This window comes from Tachypleus tridentatus, unplaced genomic scaffold, assembly GCF_004210375.1.
Source record: "Tachypleus tridentatus isolate NWPU-2018 unplaced genomic scaffold, ASM421037v1 Hic_cluster_1, whole genome shotgun sequence".
In the NCBI taxonomy this organism is placed as follows: domain Eukaryota; kingdom Metazoa; phylum Arthropoda; class Merostomata; order Xiphosura; family Limulidae; genus Tachypleus; species Tachypleus tridentatus.
In genome coordinates, this window is record NW_027467777.1 from 32,975,432 (window position 1) to 33,002,747 (window position 27,316).

At 33.6% G+C, this 27,316-nt stretch overlaps 1 protein-coding gene across 3 annotated transcripts; it reads left to right on the top strand.

Moving 5' to 3' along the window:
- The first annotated feature begins 1,524 nt into the window (after nt 1–1,524).
- On the top strand, nt 1,525–17,666 carry Tdh (L-threonine dehydrogenase). Of its 3 annotated transcripts, none has more exons than XM_076484881.1 (8): nt 1,525–1,681; nt 3,193–3,432; nt 9,250–9,292; nt 9,943–10,013; nt 10,813–11,135; nt 12,597–12,687; nt 13,526–13,792; nt 15,083–17,666. In XM_076484881.1, the coding sequence occupies exons 2-8, from the start codon at nt 3,219–3,221 to the stop codon at nt 15,211–15,213; spliced, it is 1,140 nt and encodes a 379-aa protein (XP_076340996.1). In that variant the 5' UTR covers nt 1,525–1,681; nt 3,193–3,218; the 3' UTR covers nt 15,214–17,666. The 3 variants fall into 3 exon arrangements, with proteins under 3 accessions (XP_076340996.1, XP_076340995.1, XP_076340997.1); XM_076484880.1 differs by having other exon boundaries at nt 1,674–1,681; nt 3,158–3,432; XM_076484882.1 differs by lacking the exon at nt 1,525–1,681 and adding an exon at nt 1,979–2,001.
- Nucleotides 17,667–27,316: the final 9,650 nt, after the last annotated feature.

Genomic DNA, 27,316 nt, shown 5'->3' on the forward strand with positions numbered 1-27,316 from the left:
ACTGGGGGGCTGTAAAGAAGGCAACTAATCAACATCACGCACTGTGAATACTTGGATCTGCTCTTTACAAAGAAATAAAGGGATTGACCGCCAAGTTATAACGCCCCTGCAACAGAAAAGGCGAGCATGTTCGACGACAGGTTTTGGTCTCGTACCCACAGATTGTGAATTAAACACTCTAACCTTCAGATCATGTCGACCCTCTCTGTTAGAAATCTGGATTTCGGAACTGGTGAGAGGATATTGATATCACAAAATATCTCTTCTCTTTCTTCTACTTTAAATTGTAGGCGTTAATGTATTAATATGTTATTAATTGCAATATATTATTCGCATAAATGATGATTCATGAAGTTTTCCAGAGCAACTGTCTTTTTTCTCATAGAGTCCAGAATAGCCCTATGGTTAAGGCACTCTATTCGCAGTGTGAGGATCGCAGGTTGGAGTCCCCATCTCACCAAACATGCTCGCCCCTTCTAGTTGTGGAGGAGTTATAATGTTACAGTAAATCCCATTATTCATTGATAAAAGAGTAATCCAAGAGCTAATGGTGGATGGTGATGACTAGCTGCTTTCCCTCTAGTGTTACACTGCTAAATTAGGATCGGTAATGCAGATAGCCCTTGTGTAGCATTGCGCGAATTTCAACACCAAACCTAATTCTTCTGAAGATTATTTGAGTCATCGACTGATAACTATCGCATCTTTGTGCTATATCACAAAACAAACTAATAACAGTTAAGCAGCGCCATCTTGTGGTATTTTACATTGTTATGTGTCTTATAATTTTATGTATGTAATTTTAAATGTCAGTCTATGTATTAAGGAATACGTTAAAAACTATTTTTAGCTGAATAAAACCACAGTAGTTTATGTTCTTTAGTAATTTTGTGTTATTACGTGTCGTGATTTCTAGATTACGCTTTTACATTTTACCTTTGTAAGAAAGGTTTTTTTCTCTCCCTAGTGGTTATTAATAGTAACTTGGCCATGTCTGTCTATTTATGTTTAGAAAAAAGTGTTATATGGACGGTCAAACTGATAAGCCTTTGTAGCTTTTGATAAACTAAATAATTTATGAAGTGGTTTAATAACACTTTAGTTGTATCGTGTGCAATAAACAAGCGCAGCTAAATTGTTATTGTATTTCAAACTGCAAACAAATGGTTAACACCAACGTTTCTTGGTTAAACGACATGAAAAGTTTGACCAAGTAATTAGTCACGTAACTATTTGATTTTTTGTTTCATCTTACATCCAATGTAGTATTCAACATGAATTATGCAAAAGTTAATAAATAACCGATGAAATGTGAGAATTTTTTTTTTTTTTTTGAGTTTGAATTAGTAAATGTACGTTAAACATTAAGCAATCATCATGAATACATCTTACTACCACTGTTCAAATAAAAACTCACGGAAGTTTTAAGTAGATAGTTTTATTTCTAATTGCTGTTTTAATTTATTGTTTATGTACATATATACTGAAAAATTGAACGTATATCTTTTATTTTTCCTAGTGGTAGCAAGTAAAACTCCACCACACCTCCAGCTACTCTTGTCCTGATTCGCTAGTTTTGGGAGGCAAATTACACGTGTAGCGAGCGCTGTATGATGCAATTTGCGATAAGATTTCAAGTAGTCGGAGATTCATTCTAACTAGCGAGTACGCACTGGAAGAGGTAGGTTGATAAAGAAATTTGTTGAAGATTTATATATATATATATATATATATATATATATATATATTTTCATGAATGTGTTGTGTGAGATATTAGCTTTAGGGATGTGGAAGTTTACTGACATTAAAAGTAAAATAAAAACAAGACCAGTACTTTTTAACTTATTAATCAAATAGTATTACTGTAAGTTGTAACGTGTAAGCCTTCTTCAGCAAACGAAAACTTTCCGGATATTGTAATTTTAGCAAACTCACCCGTGCAACGTAGCGTACGTTTTCATTCTTAACTTTAAGCCTGTTAGCTCACTTGACCTATATCAGGTATACACGTGTACTACTTACGGTATTTAGTAATTCTAAGTTGTAGTTCAAGATCAAAACCCCCCAGGGTGTAACTTTTGGAATATATTTTAATACCTTATTAAAAAAAGAAGTAAAACTCGTTAATTATTCTGTGTCTTGTCTGTATGCACAAAAATAAAGTTCAGATTATGTTTTGGCTTCCATATGGAATGAAGTTAACTTCTTAACAATGACCCACTTAATTGGTCTTTTTATTTTTACATGTTCTATAACTAACTTTAGGTTTATCCCAGTTGTAAATATATTTTAATGTGTTTAATTGTTAATGAAACAATTTGTTAACTTATTAAATTAAAAATACGAAATGTTTTTCAAAGTAGTTAGTATGAACTGTAATTAACAAGCTAAATCCTCAGTTTGATAATACTGTTGCTAATCTAATTAATTTTGTTAGATGTGTGTATATATATATATATATATATATATAATGATATGATAACATTGAATATTAGTTTTGACTTGGGTTCCACTTCACTCGTGTATTTTAAGATGCATATTGTGGCAGGTTTATCAAATTGTTCATTATTTTCTGTTTCATGAAATACTTTGTGTGATAATAAAATATGTACTGTTCCTTATTTAAATTATTTTAAAATTGTTTTAAGTATGTTAACACTAAGTTTTGTAATTAGTTTCTGATCAAATTTGAAGCAGGACTTGTATGTGGGCCAGAACTAAATATAATAATGTAGTAATTAAATATAATGATAACATTATATTACTTACAAAGATTATATAATTTCATGTTTGGTACCCTTCCTGTTACTGATATTTGCAGCCAAAAATGTTTTTGTTTGGTTAGCTCAGGAGACTTATGGTAGCCCTAAATCTATATACAGACAAGAATGTAGAATAAAATAATGGATATAAAACTAAATTAGGAATGACAAAAAAAACGAGTATATTCATTAAATATTCTAATTAACATTGTAGTAACACTTGCACTTGTTTATGCCTGTGTCCAAGTATGAACTATAATGGTGTAAGAAAAGTTAACTTGAGTAAACCAGGTTAGAAGAATTATGTCCCAAAGCCCTTCTTTTATTATTTTTTTGTGTTAACAATTGTCAAATTCAACATGTAAATCACACTTTGTTTTTTTTCTCGTACCTAGCTCAATGTGTGCTGTGTTTTTATTGTCTTTAATAGCTGAAGGAAACATTGTGAAACCAACTATGTCTGTTGTCTGCCATAATCTGTCTCAGTCTTTTTACGGATCGAGGATTAGTATGAAAATGTCCAGACATTTGAGAGAAAACATTTGGACATGGAAGTCTGTAACGAAAGCACGTTTCTTCCCCAGAATGGTTGGTGTACGGTTCTTCAACGGGATGACAACAGACCCCGTTGTTATAGAAGAAGGGGATACTCCTCGGGTATTGATAACAGGTTTGAAAAATGTATTTTATTACTTGTGTCTTAGATTTCTTAACATTTCTACATTTTCAACTGTGTTTTTCACCTGTTACTCAACTGTGGAGTCCATCAATGTTACTACTTCCAACAGTTATGATTAATAGTAATATGGTAATAACACTTTTAGGGAAATTATGACATTTAACTGAGAGGCTTAATAACTGGTGAAGTGAGATTGGCTCTTACTGGTCTGATATCATGAGTGTTTGTCGCTGTTAGAAAACATAAGTGACCACTGTGGTTTCTTCAGTGTTATTTTGTCTTCCAGCACATTGAAAACTAGCTCACAGAAACGATTAGTTGAGAATAATGGAAGCGATATCTTGGTATATCAACAGATTTGAATCTTTACTTGTTTTAAGTTAGGTTTTGATGTAAATTTAGTACAACATTTTACGGAACAAAAACAGTAAACTTATCACAGTACAAGGTAATAACCATGATGTTTTATATTTTAATAGAAAAAAATGTACTGTGTCCATCTCATCTTTGCCACATCAGTATCGATGCCACTTTAAGACTGAAGTATTCTGTACACAATGGCCAAAATAGGTTTTACTCCTCTGGTCCTAAGTCTTCCATTTAATATTTTCTAATTTTAAAACTTCAGAGACCTTGTGTGCTTGTAATATATTGAGGTTTTGTGTTTAATCAGCATCAAAATTCTCTCATTGATTTTTTGTGAACAGTGTTTCTCCAGAGTAGATAGTCGATGAAGTCTGTTCTGTTTCAGAGTGATTGGCAAGCCTTCGTAGTTTTCACAGCTTAACCAGTATGTAGTATACATTTGATGTATCGTATATCCAGTTCCAAAACAATAAATGGAAATTTGTTTTATCTAGAAGTGTGGATTTTTATTATATTGTTGAATTAGTGATTTTCATGTTTTTCATACATCTATAATTTTTGTTGTTGTTGAAACCGTTTTTGGAACTCGTACAGATCCAAGGAGAACAAATCAATAGGCGAAGCGTGTCAGCAATTAACCGACAATCAAATGTGGTTAACAATAATTATTTTGTCCTTAAACCACCAACAGAGTTGTTTACTAATTCTTATGACAGTAAATTCACACAATTTTCAACGTATTGCAAACAGTTAATGTAACGATACAAGACTTAACATTCAGTCAGATATATAGTGGTTCATTTATTATTGTCTTAAAGCCATGGGTGCATGTCCAGTAAAATGACTGAACTACTTAGTGGTTCATTTATTATTGTCTTAAAGCCATGGGTGCATGTCCAGTAAAGTGACTGAACTACTTAGTGGTTCATTTATTATTGTCTTAAAGCCATGGGTGCATGTCCAGTAAAGTGACTGAACTACTTAGTGGTTCATTTATTATTGTCTTAAAGCCATGGGTGCATGTCCAGTAAAGTGACTGAACTACTTAGTGGTTCATTTATTATTGTCTTAAAGCCATGGGTGCATGTCCAGTAAAGTGACTGAACTACTTAGTGGTTCATTTATTATTGTCTGAAAGCCATGGGTGCATGTCCAGTAAAGTGACTAAACTACTTAGTGGTTCATTTATTATTGTCTGAAAGCCATGGGTGCATGTCCAGTAAAGTGACTGAACTACTTAGTGGTTCATTTATTATTGTCTGAAAGCCATGGGTGCATGTCCAGTAAAGTGACTGAACTACTTAGTGGTTCATTTATTATTGTCTTAAAGCCATGGGTGCATGTCCAGTAAAGTGACTGAACTACTTAGTGGTTCATTTATTATTGTCTGAAAGCCATGGGTGCATGTCCAGTAAAGTGACTGAACTAGTTAGTGGTTCATTTATTATTGTCTTAAAGCCATGGGTGCATGTCCAGTAAAGTGACTAAACTACTTAGTGGTTCATTTATTATTGTCTTAAAGCCATAGGTACATGTCCAGTAAAGTGACTGAACTACTTAGTGGTTCATTTATTATTGTCTTAAAGTCATGGGTGCATGTCCAGTAAAGTGACTAAACTAGTTAAAAGCTTTTTTTAACACCTCTCCTAATTTTCAGGTTACAAATAAAGGAAACTAATGGAGATAATGCTTCAGATGTACATGCTTTCTCTTCCCTGTTTCCACTGATTTAATAAGATCAGTGCAAGTTTATAGGTTACTTTAGTTTTGAACAAGATTGATTTAAACTGTTTTCAGTAATAATTATTTTTCACTGATACTTTGTTGCTTTTATATACATGAATTATGAACATCAAAGCAAAAACTGGTTTTCTAAATAATAAAAACAGCAGGAAAACTACATTTTCATTTATCTAAAGTTGGTATCTGACAGATTCTTTGTTTCTGAAAAAAATTGTACCGAAACTTTCTTAGAGGTTGAGAAAGTGTGTATTGTAGGGCTAACTTTAAGTTCTATCTCTCTCTTTTTAAGTAACCAAAAAGGAAAATTGCACATTAAAACAAATGTTAACAGGGACAGGTACAGAAGGTTAGCAGTGACTCCAAGGAACATTCACTTCACCTGTGTTTTGGGTGTGGAAGCACAAATTAGCCATACAGTGTAGGTGATATGAAATATTACAGCAAAACCACACGTAATGAATTGGTGAATTCAGTTTGACATGCACTAAGATAACACTGCACAACAAAGTTTTTGCTTCTTGAACACTGTTAGGTGTTTCTTGTAGATTTTCGCCTGCTGATCACGAAAATCGCATCATAATTTGCCCCTCACGTACCATTTCATCGAAATATTTAGTTTTGTCATGTTTTTTCTTATATTTGTGTCCAAAAAATTTTCATTTTTGTAAGAGACCTATGAACAATGTTTTGTGCAGTCTGAGCATGTCCAGGTATGAAATCAAGCCAGGTTGGAAGATGTTCTGTGGAAGTATGCAGCCCGGACATGCCTGTGCAGGCCGTACCCAGCTTGACACTGTCTCAGCAGGCTATAAAAGTGGCTTGCATACACAGATGCTGCTCATTGGATTAATATAGACCTTATAGTGTGTACGTATTGTTTCAGAATATAGCATTGCCCCAGTAGCACTGTAACAAGTAAGTTAGATGTTATGGATGTTTTACAGGACGATTGGTGTCAGTCAGAATGTCTTGTCAATGTTGTAACAGCCATGATACATTCTGCTATATTTGTAGTGAGTATACGCTTGTTCATCAGAGATGCTCAATGACTGCTCTTGTGAAGAAAGTATATCATCTGTACTTTGGTTGTAAAATTGATGATGAAGACCAAGAATGGGTGCTTCATATTTGTCGTGTGACATGTGCTATCTGTTTGAAAGCTTGGCTCAGAGACACTTGAAAGACAATGCCGTTTGCTGTCCCGATGATATGGCTAGAACAGAAAGACCATGTGACGGGCTGTTACTTCTGTTTGACTAATGTATCTGGTTTCTCTGCCAAAAATAAGAAGTCAATTGAATACCTTAATCTGCCTTCAGCAATGAGACCCGTGCCACATGACGACAGTCTTCAAATTCCGGAACCACCAGAGGAATGGACCTTAGATGAACCAGATGAAGAAACTGCAATGGAGGGAACTGGCAGTAACATTGATCTGGATTTTGAATCATGCTCCTCAGGCAATCCACATCTCATAACACAGACAGAATTAAACAATCTAGTCAGAAATTTGGGTCTGTAAAAAGCCAAATTGCTGGGTTCGAGACTGCAGGAATGGTGTTTGCTGTCACCAGGTATGAAAATTTCTGTTTATCAAAGCCGCCAAGATGATATAACCAAATTCTTTGTACAAGTTGACAGTCTCTGTTTCTGTGTTGACATTGAAGGATTGTTCTCTGCTTTGGGTTGTGACCATGACTTGCAAGAGTGGCATCTCTTTATTGATTTATCAATGTTAAGCCTCAAAGCTGTTCTGTTACCCAATGACAACATTCACTCTTCAATACCTGTTGGCTATGAAGCACACCTATGAGAACATGGAAATGTTGCTGAAGCGAATCCAGTACAGCAAGTACAACTGGAATATCTGTGGAGATCTGGAAGTCATTGCTCGGCTATACAAAGTACTGTTGTTTCATCTGTGAATGGAACAGTCGTGCCAAAGAGTCACATTATTCTAGACAGAGCTGGCCACTCTGTAAAAAGTTAGATTCAGGATAGAAAAATGTGGCTCATGAACCGCTTGTCAACCCGGCAAAGTTTTTTTTTTGCCTCCTCTTCACATAAAATCAGGACTTATGAAGAATTTTGTGAAAGCAATGAACAAAGAAGGTGAAGGTTTTCGTTATTTAAGACAGATGTTCCCAAGAATAACCGAGGCCAAGATCAAAGAGGGCATTTTTGTTGGCCCTCAGATCAGACATGTTATGAGTGACAAGTGGTTAGTTGAGCCAGAAAAGATTGCCTGGAAAGCCTTCAAAGATGTTGTTGACAATTTTCTTGGCAATTACAGAGCCCCACATTACATTCAGCTGTAGACAAACTTCTTAGAGCATACAAAACAATGAAGTGCAACATGTCACTCAAGATTCATTTCCTCCACTCACACTTGGACTTCTTACCCGCACATCTCGGTGCTGTCAGTGACAAACACGATGAAAAGTTTTATTAGGACATTGCTACAATGGAAAAACGATATCAGGGCAACTGGAATCCGTCAATGCTTGTTGACTACTGTTGGACACTGCAACGTGATGCACCGGACATTGAATACAAACGAAAATCAGGAGCAAAACACTTAATTATGTTGAACTTAATAGCGTATTAGAAACATAAACGCAATTAAATACGTTATTGCCTGTAAACAGTTAACTGTCTATTTCTCAGAGTTCCTAAGTGATGAAACAAAACCAAAACTATATTCGTGCATACCCACCAGGTACCTGTTGCAATCAGCAAAAACTTTTCAGGAAGTAAAACTGTTCAACAAAATTGTTGTGCAGTGTAATTAAATGATTGAACACTGGTTTCTTTCCTCAGGAAGACAACATACAATGCAGGTTTTTCTTTAATAACACAAGTAACAAAAACATGACAAATCTAGTAGTAACTGGTTTATCATATTTTAATTAATAATTTATGGTGAGCCAGAGATATTAGGTGCCTTATTTAGAATACTGTTCACTTCTTCATGTGGAGTGTTTTATTTTTAAAATAACTAACCAGTTAATTTATGAAGTTTATAATGAATTCAGAGTGAGATCACTACACTATAAGTCTGGAGTATATTTATAGAGGGTCTCAAAAATGAAATTCATAAACAAAGAGTACAGTTCAATGGATTTCATTAACTATAATGTAGGATAATATACAGAAACAAATCATATGATAGTTATATTTATAATAAATGTAATTTGTTTCTTGTAAAATGTGTGATCAAATATCTGTAAAAATATGTTAAAGAAAATAAGTTCAAATTATCAATTTATGTTGTTGTAACACCACAGTTTTTAAAATGTTACAGCCCATTTTTATTTTCTCTTGGATACAATATGCCTTTGTTCTGTTGATATGAAGCAGCCAACCTGGTTGTTGCTTCCTTTGTATTTTACTGACAACTTATTGTACAATAAAACAATTTGTTAAAGATCATATATGTTTAAAACAAAACATAGTTGAAGTGTTTTAAAAAGTGTCTAGTTTTCAACCATTTCATTACTGTGGTCATATGATGTCCTGACAGAGAACTGTCATTGGAAAATTCAAAAGTGTACCATTTATAAGTTTCAGATAAACAATTTAATAATAAAATAGTTCATTTATTATATATTTAAAAACAGTTTTGTTTTGGGATCATTGTTTAACTGTAAACATGTCAGTTTTTGTGTATGTATGACTGTGAACTTGTTTCTTTCATAGGGAGTTTAGGACAGCTTGGAACAGGGCTGGCAAAGATTTTAAGGTATGAATACGTTATATTCCTTTAGACTTATGGTTCGAGAGTCTTTACTAATGACTGTTTATCGAACAAACTGTGAAGGTTTGCAATGTAACTGTTGACAATAGAATCTTTTGTATTAGGTTTGAGACCAGTTCATTGTCTTAAGCATATACACTTTTGAAGATTTACCACAAAACAATTTTTGTTAATTAGTTAATGTGGAGGTAAGTAGCTAGTAAGTGTCAGTTGTACTTACATCTTGTATGTCCATTAATTATCAGATTTTATAAATCCACAATTACCGTTGCATGAAGTTTTGAAGTTTGTCAGAGAATCTCATTGTGATATAACAAGTGGTTGTACATTTTTCTTCTGTCTGTTTCTTTGAGAAAGTCGTCACGTTGAAGGATGTTGTGTGACTTTTTGCCTTAAGAAATCTGTTTTAAAGATGTTCTAATCCAGATTACGTATACTTAATTATTTATTGTTAACTCTGTTTACTTCATTACTCCATTCATGACCACAACATCATACCTGTTTATAAACACATTTTTGTTCCCTTTGTAAAATCTGTAAAACAAATACTAATGAGTTTCTGTTCAGTTTAGTTTCACCGAGTTTCTATAGTTCGATACTTGCCGATGTTTTTTAATATTTTACTTTCATCTTAGAAACAAGTATGGCCGAGACAACGTTATAATGTCTGACATCATTAAGGCTCCAAAACAAATCGTAGAAAGTGGTGAGTTTCTAGTGACTACAATCTTTACAAAGAACTTTCTTGGTAGTAGTGGCCACTATATTGACATCTTTTTTCTTTAATTATACTTGTATATTTATGTTTCACAGAATATGGTTTTAATTTTAATTGGTGTCACCAGTTGGTCCCTCAGCTGGATAACAATAGGTCTCAGGAATTACAAGGATAAAATATGGGGTTTGACTCCCCACAGTTGAAATGATAGATAGCCAGTTGTGGTTTTGTTATCAATTGATAACATAGGTTTGAAAATCAGACAATGTTTATCTTTAGCCACATAATTCCCTCTCTTCAGTTTGTGACTGGCTGTCAAGAAGTTTTAGATGTGTAAGGTTCAAGTCAAAATACAACAACTATAGAAAATCTACAGGTTTAGCTTTTGACACAAGAGTGCTTGAAACTTTTCTATAACTTAATAGTTCTCAGAAATTAACATCTGGTCATGATAACATCTACTAATTCTAACCTCTGGGTGTTAAACATGTTACAAGAATCCCATCTGCAGGAATGTGTCACTTGTACCAATCATTCTTTTACTGTGATAAAACCCCTGTAACATTGTTAATTTGTGAAGATGTTTTATAACTTTGGAAGAAATAAAAATAAAGTAACAAGGTACTGTTGACTTCAAAATAAAAGTAAAAAATAATACAATTGTTAATTTACCATTAGAAATTAAGTTATCATTTTTTTATAGTAACTATAAATCTGGTTGAATGTAATTTTTGTAGCTACACATTTTAATATAAAGTAGGATAACTTTATTTCAACCTTCTCTCAGGCCCCTACATTTATGCTGATATCCTGGATTTTAAGAACCTCCAGGAGATTATTGTCACCCATCAGATTGATTGGTTGATACACTTTAGTGCTCTGCTTAGTGCAATTGGTGAGCACAATGTCCCGCTGGCCATGCGTGTGAACATTGAAGGCTTGCACAATGTTATGGAATTAGCTAAACAGTACAGACTGCGTATCTTCGTACCAAGTACCATAGGTGCGTTTGGCCCAGATTCCCCTCGAAATCCAACCCCCGACTTGTGTGTACAGAGACCAAGAACTATTTATGGGGTGTCTAAGGTACATGGAGAGCTGTTGGGAGAGGTAAAAACAAATTTCTTGTGATTTAAGTTTAGATCTGTTAGTGTGTTTGTGTAATTTTGTCAATGATAAAAACAACAAATGGTTGAATAATTTTTGGCATTAAAGTAAAAATTGACACTGGGACTTGAACTTTGACCCAGATTTTCTAGCTAAAGGGGCTAATTCTCTATCACCAAACTATCTGATAACACGATGGTTTACTTGGTGTTCACTTATAAAGGTTTTTAACTGTACGTGTAATTAGTGTTACATAATAATATACATACACTGACAAAATATAAGATATCTTACCTTAGATTTATTTAAGTTTCAGTTACAATGTTATATAATGACATGACAATATTTTGTGTGAACATACTCTATCTAGTTTCAAGTTCAACTCCCAATCTTAAAATCTGTTTTTCCTTATCAACGTTTTAACTTGAAATTGAATCATGTTAAAGTAAACCCAGTGAAAACCCGTACTGGTTTAAAGGGAAGACCTCTATTCTTTAGGTGTAAATTTCAAGTCTATGTGTTTAATTTGTTTCATATTCTGAGTGTAGAAAGGTTTTTTATTGAGCTTTGAATGAAATGTTTGGTGAGACAAGATTTACCCACAAATTGCCAGCTAGCACTCTTGGCTGTTAGTTGATTATTAGGGATAACTTTGAACGAAGACTTCTAGCAGATGGATACCAAGACTAAAGTAATGATGTTTTTATGACCTGTTTAAAGATGGCTTTATCATTTAATCCAGTTTTAATTCTATAACACTGCACAACAAAGTTTTTGCTTCCTGAACACTGTTGGGTGTTCCTTATAGATGTTTGGCTGCTGATCATGAAAATCACATCTATATTTGCCCATCACGTACCGTTTTATCGATATCTTCAGTTTTGCTACAATGGAAAAACTATATCAAGGCAACTGGATTCCATCAATGCTTGCTGACTACTGTTGGACACTGCAACGTGATGCACCGGACATTGAATAAAAACGAAAATCAGGAGCAAAACACTTTTAATTATGTTGAATTTAACAGCGTATTAGAAACATAAATGCAATTAAATATGTTATTGCCTGTAACAGTTAACTGTCTATTTCTCAGAGTTCCTACGTGATGAAGCAAAACCAACAGTATATTTGTGCATACCCACCAGGTACCTGTCACAATCAGCAAAACCTTTTCAGGAAGCAAAACTTTTCAAAAAAATTGTTGTGCAGTGTAATTATACAAGATTTTTTCTTCACTGAAATATTATTCTATATTTACACGATTGTTAGTGTCTTTAGATTTCAGGTAAAGATATTTAAAGTAGAGGAATACATAAAATGCAGTTATGTTCTCTGAATGTTCCAACTTTGTGTAAGATATGTGATTTCAATATTCCATAAATAATTTCCCATGCTTGTTAGTGATGTGAACCTTGATATAAATGTTTTTTTGTATCTCTACAAATGTACTTCTGTTTCTAACAGTACTATCAGCATAAGTTTGGAGTCGACTTCAGGTGTTTGCGTTTCCCAGGTGTGATATCAGCAGACACGCACCCAGGTGGTGGGACAACTGGTGAGTAGTGTTAAAAGCGCTTTTAATTTTATTATTACAATCTTGACATCTAGCTCCCTCTAGTGGAGGACTGTTAACAATTCCTAGTGTTTGACTACCATCCTTTGATTACTAAAGTATTATTATTTGCTTCTTACAAAGCAAACAAGGAAATATAGTTATTTTAAAGTAAAGTTAGATATTACAGTATTAATGGTAGTAATTTTTTCTTCTTGGTCGGGTGGTTGATTCTCAATCAGAGGGTCATGGGTTTGGAGACTAATATGTTAAATAAATTAGGACATAAAGTAATAGCAGTTTTAATAATCAGTGTGTGTAATAAAGTGATTTCAAAACTGAGCATCAATAATTAGTAGATAAATTTAACCAACAAAGTATTGTTATCATGATTATTTGATTAGACAAATTAATCAAAAACAATCAATTTCATTAGATATTTCTTGCATCAATGTAATAAGTTTAGTTTTTAGATTTGTAGTCCTTATTTGAATGGTCAGTTTGTTTACTGACTGTAGGCCAATTTGTAGTCCCTATTTGAATGGTCAGTTCCTGTTTACTGACTGTAGGTCAGTTTGTAGTGTCATAAGTTTCTTTGTTTTTACTGCACCTGAATGTACCTTTGTTTTTAGGTAACAAGATAAATTTAATTCTAGAAACTAAGTGTTATATTTAAGTGTGTTCAGTGTATTTGATGAGATTCAACATTTTAACAGTGAACCAGTCACAATTAAAAGGAACTTTTAGTTCTATTTAATGGTTTGTGTATCATCTCTCTCTCTCTTGTGTATATTATGGTTTTTCAGTATGCTAAAAGTAATTGATATTTGACATTTTGTAGATTATGCTGTGCAAATTTTCCACGATGTCATCAAACAAGGCAACTTTCAGTGCTACCTTAGGCCTAACACCCGTCTTCCTATGATGTACATAGATGATTGTTTGCGTTCACTGATTGAGGTTATGGAAGTTCCTGAAGAGAAACTCAAACTCAGAACGTATAATGTTGCAGCAGTAAGCTTTACTCCTGAAGAAGTGGTTCAAGCTCTCAGAAAACTGATCCCAGAGTTTCGGATTTCATACCACCCTGACTCCAGACAAGACATTGGTATATGATCTGTTTAATTATATGTCTCTGTCACCATGGTGACAGAGGTCCATTTCACTGTTGTGTGTGTGTGTACATTTCTGATTAATATTCTTCTAAGTGAACTGAATGGATTTGGACAGTTGGTGTACATTTGGACTATGACCTAACTTAGGAATGGTTAGTTTTTGGAAGGTCAAAATCACAAAATTTCTAATTCAGTGTCTGTTGACATTGGATCAGATTTTTCTTAGTAGTTTTGCTCTATAACTTGGTCAAAAATGATTGCATTTCGATGGACGTATATAAAATACATCTTACCTGTGCAACCTGAATATTTTAATATTAACCTTAATAGAGAAAGACAAACTATTTTTATCTCTCATTAAACACCAAGTTCTCATCACATTATTGTAATTACCAGTTGTCTATTGAAAAATTAATTTATGTACTACATAGACTTTAATCAATGATTTTGTTCAAAATCCTGAGCAACCAGATATTAATTATTGAGGAAGTCATGGGGGAGTTAAATATACTAGTCTAAATAGAATATTAATTATTGAGGAAGTCATGGGGGAGTTAAATATACTAGTCTAAATAGAATATTAATTATTGAGGAAGTCATGGGGGAGTTAAATATACTAGTCTAAATAGAATATTAATTATTGAGGAAGTCATGGGGGAGTTAAATATACTAGTCTAAATAGAATATTAATTATTGAGGAAGTCATGGGGGAGTTAAATATACTAGTCTAAATAGAATATTAATTATTGAGGAAGTCATGGGGGAGTTAAATATACTAGTCTAAATAGAATATTAATTATTGAGGAAGTCATGGGGGAGTTAAATATACTAGTCTAAATAGAATATTAATTATTGAGGAAGTCATGGGGGAGTTAAATATACTAATCTAAATAGAATATTAATTATTGAGGAAGTCATGGGGGAGTTAAATATACTAGTCTAAATAGAATATTAATTTGAGGTACCTTGAATGTACTGGTGAAAGGAAATTGTACTTGTTGAAAAATTATAAACAAATCATGATTTTATGGAGAGGTTCTGGTTACTGGACATCTTACTGTCTTTTATTTTAAAATATAAAATCTAGAATTGTTTTAATTGAACAATCTGAGTTATTAAATGGTCATTTTTAGATTTTTTATCCGAGGAAAATGTCATGTAAACAGATATTTTAAATTTCAAAAACTTAAACACTTTGAAATTCTAATCTTGAATATATTTATTATCCTTGTTGTTTAATTGAATAAACACTACTAAGCACTAAATTCTAATTGTTTTTTCAGCTGATTCCTGGCCAGAGGTGTTTGATGATAGTAATGCTAGAAATGACTGGGGGTGGAAACATGAGTACAATATTGACCGTTTATGTCAAGTAATGGTTGACAAATTACAAGCAAAATATGCAAAGAAGTGAAACATATCTACTTTTGTTCTTTTTTTAAACAGAATTTTCCACTGATCTAAAATATTAGAGAATAATGAAAGAAACATAGGTTTTATCTAGTATACATATTTTGATCCTTTGAAATAAATATTTAGAAACGATAATTTTAATGCAAGCAAACAGTTCATTCTAACATAAACAGACTTTAACATTTTGTTCCTGTAAAGTTGAATTTGGTTGTGATATATTTGTGATATATCATTGAAATGTTTTAATAACTGTTATTTTTCAATGTAGAATCTCTCCGCGTATTTTTTGATTTACCAAAATTATAATCATTCTGTTTTAAAGTGATGACCTGGAACATGATTAGAACTAATTTTAAGTTTTGTCCAGTAACATTTAGGTTGAGGAATTTTCTTTTACAAAACACATTTTTAGATTATTTATGCTTTCTATGATAGATGTTTTAGGCAAAGTTTTGATAGTGTTTTTTTAGCCAGAGTGTTCAAGGTGAATACACTGGAACAGACAACGAGTGTTGTAAAAAGTTTCAAACGTAGAAGACGATGTTTCGAACGATTCGTCTTCTGGACCTGAAGACTTTTGAAATGTCATTCTCTATGCTTGTCTTTTTACAATGGACAGTGGCCTTCCATTCCAGGGAGTTTATCAATATTTATTTGTTTTCATTGTCAAGACCAAAGTTATACCAAAACTGTCTCTACTAAAGTTTAATTTGTTTGTGTGAAATACTTACCTAAATTATTTATTGATATATAGAACTTGTTGTTCAAAACTATTATGTACCATAAATACTTAACGTTTAAGTAATTATAAATTTACTAAACTGGTTATATTCTCTGTTTACTGTTTACTTCTGTTTATCTATATTATTGAAGAACTGATATCACTGAAAACTGTCATTCTGAGGTAATGTTTTGGATTTTTTTAAATCTCTAGTATTATTTAAGACACTGGTAGTTTATAAAAATGGTTCAATTTGTAATGTTTTCACAACAAACTTGTTTGTAAGTTGAGAAAAATCTGTTTACATCAACTTTAGTAATGTTTCAGAATAAGGGCAAAATTTGATTAATTTGTACTTAATTTTGGTGGCAACAGAAAGTGAGTTTGAATGTCTAGCAGTCATATGGAAATATATATGATACCAAAAACAGTGGTGACTGTTATATTGCATTTTTTTTTTTAATGTATTTTCTATTTGGTGTTTATATTGGGTTATGTCTTCTCACTCTCGGCTTGTTTGTTTACTAAAACTATTGTTTGTGATAAGTGAATAAACTCTAATTTCTGTATATTGTGTAGAAAGTATTGGAACAGGAAACCTGATAATTACTCACTGACTGTTACATTACTTACTGTGATGGTTACAAGATGAACAGATGGTAGTTGTGAATACAACACGTAGTTGTATTATTCAACATATTAGTGCCGTAACGTGTTTATGGCATCCTGTGATTATTATGTAATGCCATACATATGTTCAGTGTTAATATCTCATGTCTGACCTTTGGATGACCAATATAACTTTAGCCCAAACAATTACCAGTTCTCCTTTGTAATTAGTTACATGGATGTGTTAGGTTTCAAGTTTATAGTTTTAATTTTGTGACAAACATAAAATTTTAATGTTTGTTTTTTCTTTCATATAAATTATTTATAATTCCTCTCATGAAACTAGCTTTTTTCATAATTTGAATTTAATAACGGATTGTATGGGTTATAGTTGTAAAATGAACAATCATTTCATATTGGTTAAAAACAGAATTAGACAAGTTTATATGATTTTAATGAAATGTGACCTCAGAAAACCTGGAGTTGATGTGAAGTTTACTTCAACACATTGAAGCAGTTCTTAGTTTGAAGTGTGATTGGACAAGTGGTGAATACTGTTTAATCAGAATTGTCAAACTAAATACAAGATGGCTTCAAACGTCAGTTGAAGGTTTTAGTAACAATATGCTCATTAGGTTTTTTTACATTTGTTTTGGTTCAGGTTATTTATGTGTAAATGATAAATGTACACAAATATTAATATTTAAATTCAAGTTTATTCACTTCAAATGAAACTTTGAGTAGAGTGAAAAATAACCTGTTTTATTGTGCTGTGATATTCCTTTTAAAAATACTATTTAAAAAATGAAAACTTTTTTTTTTTTACTATTATCAATATTGACTTTTTGGTCTGAAATTAATGATCAAAACTGATAGAAGTGAAAACAAGCAACATATTAAAATGGAATATATTTAATTATTTTAAGATTTACTTATCTTGGTTTCATTACTTTTGCTAGTTAAGTTTTGCATAGTTTTTGTAAGTATTGGTGTTTGTGGTATTCAGTAGACAAAGCTTGGAAGAAACTTAAATAATTTTTTTCTTTTATTTCTTTTGGTTGTACGTATCAACATAGTTTACTATATTGTTCTGTATACTAACTAATAAAAGTTTCGTATTTTAATGACGAGTAATCTGCATTTTAGAAATGTTTGGAGACAGGTTGAAATTAAACAAAAACTATTACAAATGTAACCTTTTTAATTGCATACAGAATACTCGAGACTAAAATGTGCACGATATTTGACAACAACCAAGGCTGTTACACTTCGTAAAATATGTTGGCAAATATAACTTGCGGTTACTATATGCTAACATTACTGTTTAGCGTACAGATATAATTTATATACTAAAGACTTGTTGATTTTAATAACGTTAGTGAAACGTAAGGTTTAAAGATCACATAACATTTATAGCATATTAACTTAATCTTATTTTAACGTTAAGTTACAACATATTTGTAAGTTTAGTGGACGAATCATAATTTGTAACAATGCTTATCTCAATGTCCACACTCACCTTAGGCTTAACACGTAATGATTGCCATTTATAATTTAAAGAGTAAAAAATATGGCGAATGTAAAGGTTTTCAGAAATGTTCTGTTACTTAGTAAGTGTTGTAGTTAGTAAAAAAAAGGTTTAGAAATACTACAAGATCACTCGTTAGTATTCAATAAATTCTATGTTAACATTTTAAACTTCACAATAGAGATAAAATAACTATAATTACGCCACCTATAACAGTGGAAAGAAATCTTGCTAAAAAAACTAACCACTGGATACGAGCGGAATATGACCTAAACTTACGTAATTTGGTTGTTTATGATTTTGCTCGACATTTTTAACAAAGAAATAAGTTTCAATAATACAAGACAAAGAGATAAAGCAAATAAAGAATTATTAAAGCAGACGAAGAGCTAATAACGTAAGTTTTTAAAACTTGCTATGTATTCCAACTTTGTTTAAAGGAAAGTCTAGATCAGGAGAATGTCCACGAAATGTTATTTATTAAATCCACCTGTTGGACATAAAGACTTTTCATTTTTCATCTTTCAATTTATCACAAAAATCTAGAAAGCATTTGGAAACCTTTAGTTTACTGCATTAACATATTTACAAATATCTTAATAAAATAATGTTTAATGTTTCAACTCTGTATTAATTTAGAAGTACAAAATAAACGTCCACAATTTAATAACAATAATTATTATTTTAGAGTAATAATTTTCATAGGGTATTCTTCAAAAAACAAGCATGCCTTTTGAGTTCCAATAGCCAGAAGCTAGTTTAAAAATAAATTGTTGGAATATTAATTACGAAAATTCAACATCAGAGCAATTTGAAACAAGTACAACAAGGTACGTTCTAGTAGTAAGTAAAACTGAATTTAAGCGATTTTTGGACTTTCATAATAGGAGTAGAAACTGCAAAGGACTATGTTGTTAAATATTTGTGGTTTTTTATTTAAAATATAATGAATAATTGGGCTCGCCATGTTAAAATAATTTTAAAAAGCGAATGTTATTTCCTCTTATGTTACAAATCTCCAGGCCCGGCATGGCCTTGCGCGTTAAGGCGTGCGCTTCGTAATCTGAGGATCGCGGGTTCGCGCCAAACATGCTCGCCCTCCCAGCCGTGGGGGCGTTATAATGTGACGGTCAATCCCACTATTCGTTGGTAAAAGAGTAGCCCAAGAGTTGGCGGTGGGTGGTGATGACTAGCTGCCTTCCCTCTAGTCTTACACTGCTAAATTAGGGACGGCTAGCACAGATAGCCCTCGAGTAGCTTTGTGCGAAATTCAAAAACATTACCCCCCAGTGGCACAGTGGTATGTCTGCGGACTTACACACTAAAAACCGGGTTTCGATACCCGTGGTGGGCAGATCACAGATAGCCCATTGAGTAGCTTTGTGCTTAATTCTAAACAAACAATACAAATCTCCGTTAGGGGTACCAGGTATTGTATTTGCAAGATCTCTCTTTCTTTCTGAATTATGATGCAGTTTGGTTTGTTCGTGAGGAATTACACGAAGTTTTGCAGTCCTTAACAGTGAAAAGATAGAGGGAGGGCAGCTAGTCGTTAACAACCGCCACCAACTCTTGGGTTACACATGTTCCAACGAATGATGGATTTCAGTGTGATGTCATAACACCTCCACAGCCGATAGGACGAACATATTTGGTGTGATGAGAATTCGAATTCATGATTCTCAGGTTGCAAGTCACGTGCTCTAACCACCTGGTCATAGCGCCTATTGTAGCTGATTGAAATCAATATGTATCTGACGAAATGTAGGTTTACTCGTATTACTGCAACAAGTATAGGATATATTAACATAACACAAAATCACTTTAGGAAAATTCTTACGTAAAACACACACATAAAACAATTACAGTATCATGGTTTCGGAAGTGTATACCAGCTGGACCGGCATGGCCAGGTGGGTTAAGGAGTTCGACACCTAATCCGAGGGTCGCAGGTACGAATCCCTGTCGCACCGAACATGCTCGCCCTTTGAGCAGTGGGGGCATTATAATGTGCCTGTCAATCCCACTGTTCGTTAGTAAAAGAGTATCCCAAAAGTTGGCGGTGGGTGATAATGACAAGCCGTCTTCCTTCTAGTGTTATATTGCTAAATTAGAGACGGCTAGAGTAAATAGCCCTCGTTTAGCTTTGCGCGAAACTCCAAAACAAATAAATAAAATATACCAAAAATTAAAAAAGTTAAAAAATAGCATTATCCTGAAAATACAGAACTTTTAACTCCGTTCAAATTAAAAAGAAGGTAACATTAATCATAAGGAATTTCGGATACAACTTAAAAAGCTACGTTTGAAAACAAAGAAAGACAATCCAAAATTTATGTGCTGTTTAAAATCGGAAAAATAAAGCAGAGAAATTTCATGATAATGTTTGTTCGTTATACATATAAAAACGGCTGGTATGAATAGAGAAAGTACTATCTAGAGGAGCGAACAACGTTTCGATCTTCCAAGTCATCGTCAGGTTCACAAAGAAAGAGGTAACTGACCGATAGCTGACCACATGTTTGAAGGCGGTTGTATAACTGAGTGTATGAATGTAGAGGGCATGCTTAGATGTTGCATATTTTTATTAATATAGGTATGAAGATGTTACTTTGTATTGGTTTATTTTGGGCTTGAGTTGTTGTATAAGTAAAGCTTCTATAATTTTGCGTTTGTTTATGTTTGTTTCTTTATTTAGTATTTGGGTGATTTCTGTGGTTATGTTGTGTTTATTTGATTTGCAGTGTTCGAAAACGTGTAAAGATGACTTTATTTTGTGTTCTGTGAATCTAGTTTCCATTTTTATACTTGTTTCTCCAATATAAAAGTCGTGGCAGTTATCACACTGTATTTTATAAATAATGTTGGTGTGGTGTTTGTCAATGTAGTTTTTACACAGTATAGGCCTCAGTTTTGTGCCTGGTTTTTGAATAAATTTGGTTTTTACTGTTATGTGATATTTTGATGTTGGTGAAGTATTGTTTTCTGTTGTGTAATCCATCGTTAATTTTATCTGGTGAACATAGTTTTATGGCTGTGTTTATTTGGTTTCTTAGTATGTTGAATTTTTGTTTTGTTTCATGTGCTGAGGCCCAAGGAATGTATAGTCCAGTATGGGTGATTTTTCGGTGGATTTCTGTTTTAAATTGTGTATCGGTTCTTGTAATTTTGAGGTTAAGAAATGATATTTGATTGCTTTCTTCCTGTTCACATGTGAAGTTAATGTTGGGATGTATAGAGTTAATGTGATTGAAAAAATTAAGTGTGTGTTCTGTAGATTTGAATCCCGCAACCGTGTGATCGACATATCTGTACCAGTATAGTGGTGGATGTAATGCTGTGTTAATTACTTGTGTTTCAACTTGTGTCATAAAAATATTGGCTAGAACTGGTGATACTGGGTTGCCCATGCTTAGGCCATTTGTTTGTATATAGTTGTGGTTGTTGAACATGAAGTTTGTCTTCATCGTGGTGAATTCTATAATGGTTACTAATTGGTTGCTGGGAATGTCTATTGATGGGATATTCTCGGATATAGAGTTTTAAAGCTATCTTGCAGGCTTCAGTGGTTGAAACTGCTGTAAAGAGGGATATAACATCGAAACTGGACATTAAGGCTTTATGATTAAGTTGATTAAGGTTAGATTTGAAATTAAAAGAGTCTTTGATGAATGAGCTGGCTGATGTTACATATTTGGAGAATGCCCATGCTATGTATTTACCAAGATTGTAATTAAACGATTCATATGTGGACATTATTGGTCGTAATGGACAATCTGGTTCATGAGGTTTGTTTGTTCGTGTAATAAAACATAGAGTGATATTTCAGGACGTCTCTAGATTTAGCTGTGTGTAAATCACATAATGTATTTGTTATCTTGTCTCTGTTGTAAGCAATCATTGTTTTATATTTAATTTCGCGCAAAGCTACTGGAGGATTATCTGCGCTAGTCGTCCCTAATTTAGCAGTATAAGACGAGAGGGAAGGCAGCTAGTCATCACCACCCACAGCCAACTCTTGTGCTATTCTTTTATAAACGAATAGTGGGATTGACCATCACATAATTACTTCCCATGGCTGAAAAGGCGAGCATGTCTGGTGCGAAAGGGTTTCGAAACCACGACCCTCGGATTAGGAGTCGTACGCTTTAACCCACCTGGCCATTGCCGGGCCTGTAAGCAACCATATGTCGGAGAAAAACAGATAAGTTGCATAAATCTATGTAAAAATTCAAATAATTGCCCTCACTTGTTAAAAAACATAAATAAGTGAATTATGGGAAAATATCGCACTTTGGAAGAACTTTTTAAAAAGTATTTCCATTTTAGCGTAACTGAAAAACGGAAATTATTTTATTAATAAATGTAAAACAGATTTAAACAAAGTTACATCGTTTAACACGTAAAGAAAATTTAAAACAAAAGATAAAAAAGATAAAAGACTTTTTTCATTAAAATAAGTGTTAGCAGAAATTATTTCACTTTAATTAGTTTATTTGTAGTAAGTATTTTTAATACCTCATGAAACAACAAAAATCATATAATTAACAAAGATAATTTAAGGTATGTAAAAGCTCGTGTTATTATTATTTAGTACAAAGGAACCAACGCTGTATTTTAATGTAAGTCCATAAATTACCGCTACCCCACCTGGAGACGTGCATTAAAAGTCGTCCTTACTTGTGTTGAGATAAAGATCGAACCAATAAATAAATTAAGTTTCACTGGCAAGGTGCACACCCAGCTCAGCCCAACAGATCCGGAAGTTTGACTGGCAAGTTGCACACCCAGCTCAGCCCAACAGATCCGGAAGTTTTACTGGCAAGGTGCACACCCAGCTCAGCCCAACAAATCCGGAAGTTTCACTGGCAAGTTGCACACCCTGCTCAGCCCAACAGATCCGGAAGTTTTACTGGCAAGTTGCACAGCCCGCTCAGCCAAACAGATCCGGAAGTTTTACTGGCAGGTTGCACACTCAGCTCAGCGCAACAGATCCGGAAGATTGACTGGCAAGTTCCACACCCAGCTCAGCCCAACAAATCCGGAAGTTTCACTGGCAAGTTGCACACCCTGCTCAGCCCAACAGATCCGGAAGTTTTACTGGCAAGTTGCACAGCCCGCTCAGCCAAACAGATCCGGAAGTTTGACTGGCAGGTTGCACACTCAGCTCAGCGCAACAGATCCGGAAGTTTGACTGGCAAGTTGCACACCCAGCTCAGCCCAACAGATCCGGAAGTTTTACTGGCAAGGTGCACACCCAGCTCAGCCCAACAAATCCGGAAGTTTCACTGGCAAGTTGCACACCCTGCTCAGCCCAACAGATCCGGAAGTTTTACTGGCAAGTTGCACAGCCCGTTCAGCCAAACAGATCCGGAAGTTTGACTGGCAGGTTGCACACTCAGCTCAGCGCAACAGATCCGGAAGATTGACTGGCAAGTTCCACACCCAGCTCAGCCCAATAGATCCGGAAGTTTTACTTGCAAGTTGCACACCCAGCTCAGCCCAATAGATCCGGAAGTTTTACTTGCAAGTTGCACAGCCCGTTCAGCTAAACAGATCCGGAAGTTTCACTGGCAAGTTGCACACCCAGCTCAGCCCAACAGATCCGGAAGTTTGACTGGCAAGTTGCACATCTAGCTCAGCCCAACAAATCCGGAAGTTTCACTGGCAAGTTGCACACCCAGCTCAGCCCAACAAATCCGGAAGTTTCACTGGCAAGTTGCACACCCTGCTCAACCAAACAGATCCGGAAGTTTGACTGGCAGGTTGCACACTCAGCTCAGCTCAACAGATCCGGAAGTTTCAATGGCAAGTTGCACACCCAGCTCAGCCCAACAGATCCGAAAGATTGACTGGCAAGTTCCACACCCAGCTCAGCCCAACAGATCCGAAAGATTGACTGGCAAGTTCCACACCCATCTCAGCCCAATAGATCCGGAAGTTTTACTTGCAAGTTGCACAGCCCGTTCAGCCAAGCAAATCCGGAAGTTTGACTGGCAGGTTGCAAACCCAGCTCAGCCCAACAGATCCGGGGAAAGTTTAAAATTAAAAGCGAAATCTCCGTCTATAATGGACTTTGATTTCAAAGCTCCTAATGTACTTTAAATGTCTCACTTTAGTTTCGTAGCCTGTTTTAAGAAGACTACATTATTTCGTGTTGCAACTAGACCAGCAGTAATATCTTCATTCTACGTGTTGTAACTAGAACAGGAGTAATATCTTCATTCTACGTGTTGTAACTAGAACACCAGTGATATCTTCATTCTACGTGTTGTAACTATAACAGCAGTAATATCTTCATTCTACGTGTTGTAACTAGAACAGCAGTAATATCTTCATTCTACGTGTTGTAACTAGAACAGCAGTAATATCTTCATTCTACGTGTTGTAACTAGAACAGCAGTAATATCTTCATTCTACGTGTTGTAACTAGAACAGCAGTAATATCTTCATTCTACGTGTTGTAACTAGAACACCAGTAATATCTTCATTCTACGTGTTGTAACTAGAACAGTAGGCACTACTGTATACAAATGGTTAACATTAATTTTATTTACTTTTTGAACATTAATCAGAATCCAAAGTTTGGTCTGTTGTGGTTGCTATGTCTGTGATTGGTCAATTGTTTTGTGATGGTTGCTAATTTAGGTTCGTAATTGGTTAAGCTGTTTGTTATCTTAGGTCTTTGATTGGTTAAGCTGTCTGTTTATCTTAGGTCTTTGATTGGTGAGCTGTTCTTTTATAGTTGTTAACAATCGTTTACCTCAAGTAATTCTTGTTACAACAAAGTCTTTATCCACATGTAACAACTGTTTACTTCAAGTAATTCTTGTTACAACAAAGTCTTTATTCGCATGTAACAACTGTTTACTTCAAGTAATTCTTGATACAACAAAGTCTTTATTCACATGTAACAACTGTTTACTTCAAGTAATTCTTGTTACAACAAAGTCTTTATTCACATGTAATAACTGTTGATTTCAAGTAATTCTTGTTACAACAGTCTTTATTCACATGTAACAACTGTTGATTTCAAGTAATTCTTGATACAACAAAGACTTTATTCACATGTAACAACTGTTTATTTCAAGTAATTCTTGTTACAACAAAGTCTTTATTCACATGTAACAACTGTTTACTTCAAGTAATTCTTGTTACAACAAAGTCTTTATTCACATGTAACAACTGTTTACTTCAAGTAATTCTTGTTACAACAAAGTCTTTATTCACATGTAACAACTGTTGATTTCAAGTAATTCTTGTTACAACAAAGTCTTTATCCACATGTAACAACTGTTTACTTCAAGTAATTCTTGTTACAACAAAGTCTTTATTCACATGTAACAACTGTTTACTTCAAGTAATTCTTGTTACAACAAAGTCTTTATTCACATGTAACAACTGTTGATTTCAAGTAATTCTTGTTACAACAAAGTCTTTATTCACATGTAACAACTGTTTACTTCAAGTAATTCTTGTTACAACAAAGTCTTTATTCACATGTAACAACTGTTTACTTCAAGTAATTCTTGTTACAACAAAGTCTTTATTCACATGTAACAACTGTTTACTTCAAGTAATTCTTGTTACAACAAAGTCTTTATTCACATGTAACAACTGTTTACTTCAAGTAATTCTTGATACAACAAAGTCTTTATTCACATGTAACAACTGTTGATTTCAAGTAATTCTTGATACAACAAAGTCTTTATTCACATGTAACAACTGTTTACCTCAAGTAATTCTTGTTACAACAAAGTCTTTATTCACATGTAACAACTGTTTACTTCAAGTAATTCTTGTTACAACAAAGTCTTTATTCACATGTAACAACTGTTTACTTCAAGTAATTCTTGTTACAACAAAGTCTTTATTCACATGTAACAACTGTTGATTTCAAGTAATTCTTGTTACAACAAAGTCTTTATTCGCATGTAACAACTGTTTACTTCAAGTAATTCTTGATACAACAAAGTCTTTATTCACATGTAACAACTGTTTACTTCAAGTAATTCTTGTTACAACAAAGTCTTTATTCACATGTAACACCTGTTTACTTCAAGTAATTCTTGTTAGAACAAAGTCTTTATTCACGTGTAACAATCATTCAAGAAAATATTTTTCTAATTGTGTTTTTTTTATTATTCCTGCTTATAGAAATATTTTCAAATTGTTAATTATATACTTTTGGAGTTAAAGCAAAACCTTCTTTTTGCTTAGATAATTTATTTTGCTTACGGCTCTGATTGTTTAACTTGTTCCTCAAAAAACGTTGTTATTTATTGAAGTAATTAGTAGACAATCTATACGAAAACTTAAGACATCGAAAACGCTACCTGTTGGCTATCAAACTCGATAGATAATGAACCCTTTTTCTAATTAGATATCTGATGCAGTTGCACTATAGCATAGATCCAATCAACTGTTTCCTTCTTTACAGCGTATTGTGTAATGTACTGAAATGCCTTACTGAACTAACAACGCGTTCAGAAAACGTGCAGTACACGCGACAAGCACGATCGATAGACATTAAGAGTCACGAAATACGCTTAACTATTTTCGAAACACGAACATCGTCGGTAGTTCATTTCTTTTTCCTTTCTTACTATTTGATGATTTTTTTTTGTGTAGTAGTTTAATTAAAGTGTTATTGTATTTGTCACGTCTGCATTTGTTCTAAAATAATACTTTAATATTTTTAATGGAGTTATAATGAATATTATTTATATTTGTTAGAAATGAACCGTTTATATTTATGTGTTTGTTTTCTTATAGCAAACTCACATCGAGCTATCCGCTGAGCCCACCGAGGGAAATCGAACTCCTGATTTTAGCGTTGTAAATCCGTAGACTTACAGCTGTACCAGCGGGGGGAGGCTATATTTATATCAAAATAATTAAATCCTGACTTTTCAAACTATGATGTAGTTTATCGTACATTGATCTGACATTGCGTGTCATTTCTTATTAATTCTCGGTTATTCCAAGTCAGAAACAGATTGGTTTCTGATAATCATATCTTGTTACGGTCCTTTATAACTCAGCTAGAGAATATGGCGACAAATAATAGAACTCCGTTTAATTTATTCATACTGTTGCTACGTATTATATATTTTTTTCTGAACGGTTTCTGCTGCAGTATTAGGTTAAAATACTGCCAAGTCCAGTGCACGTGACCATAAAGAAGTATTTGATTTCTTCATTAACGTGTACAACAGGATAAGTCCACTGGTAGGGCTGACTTTC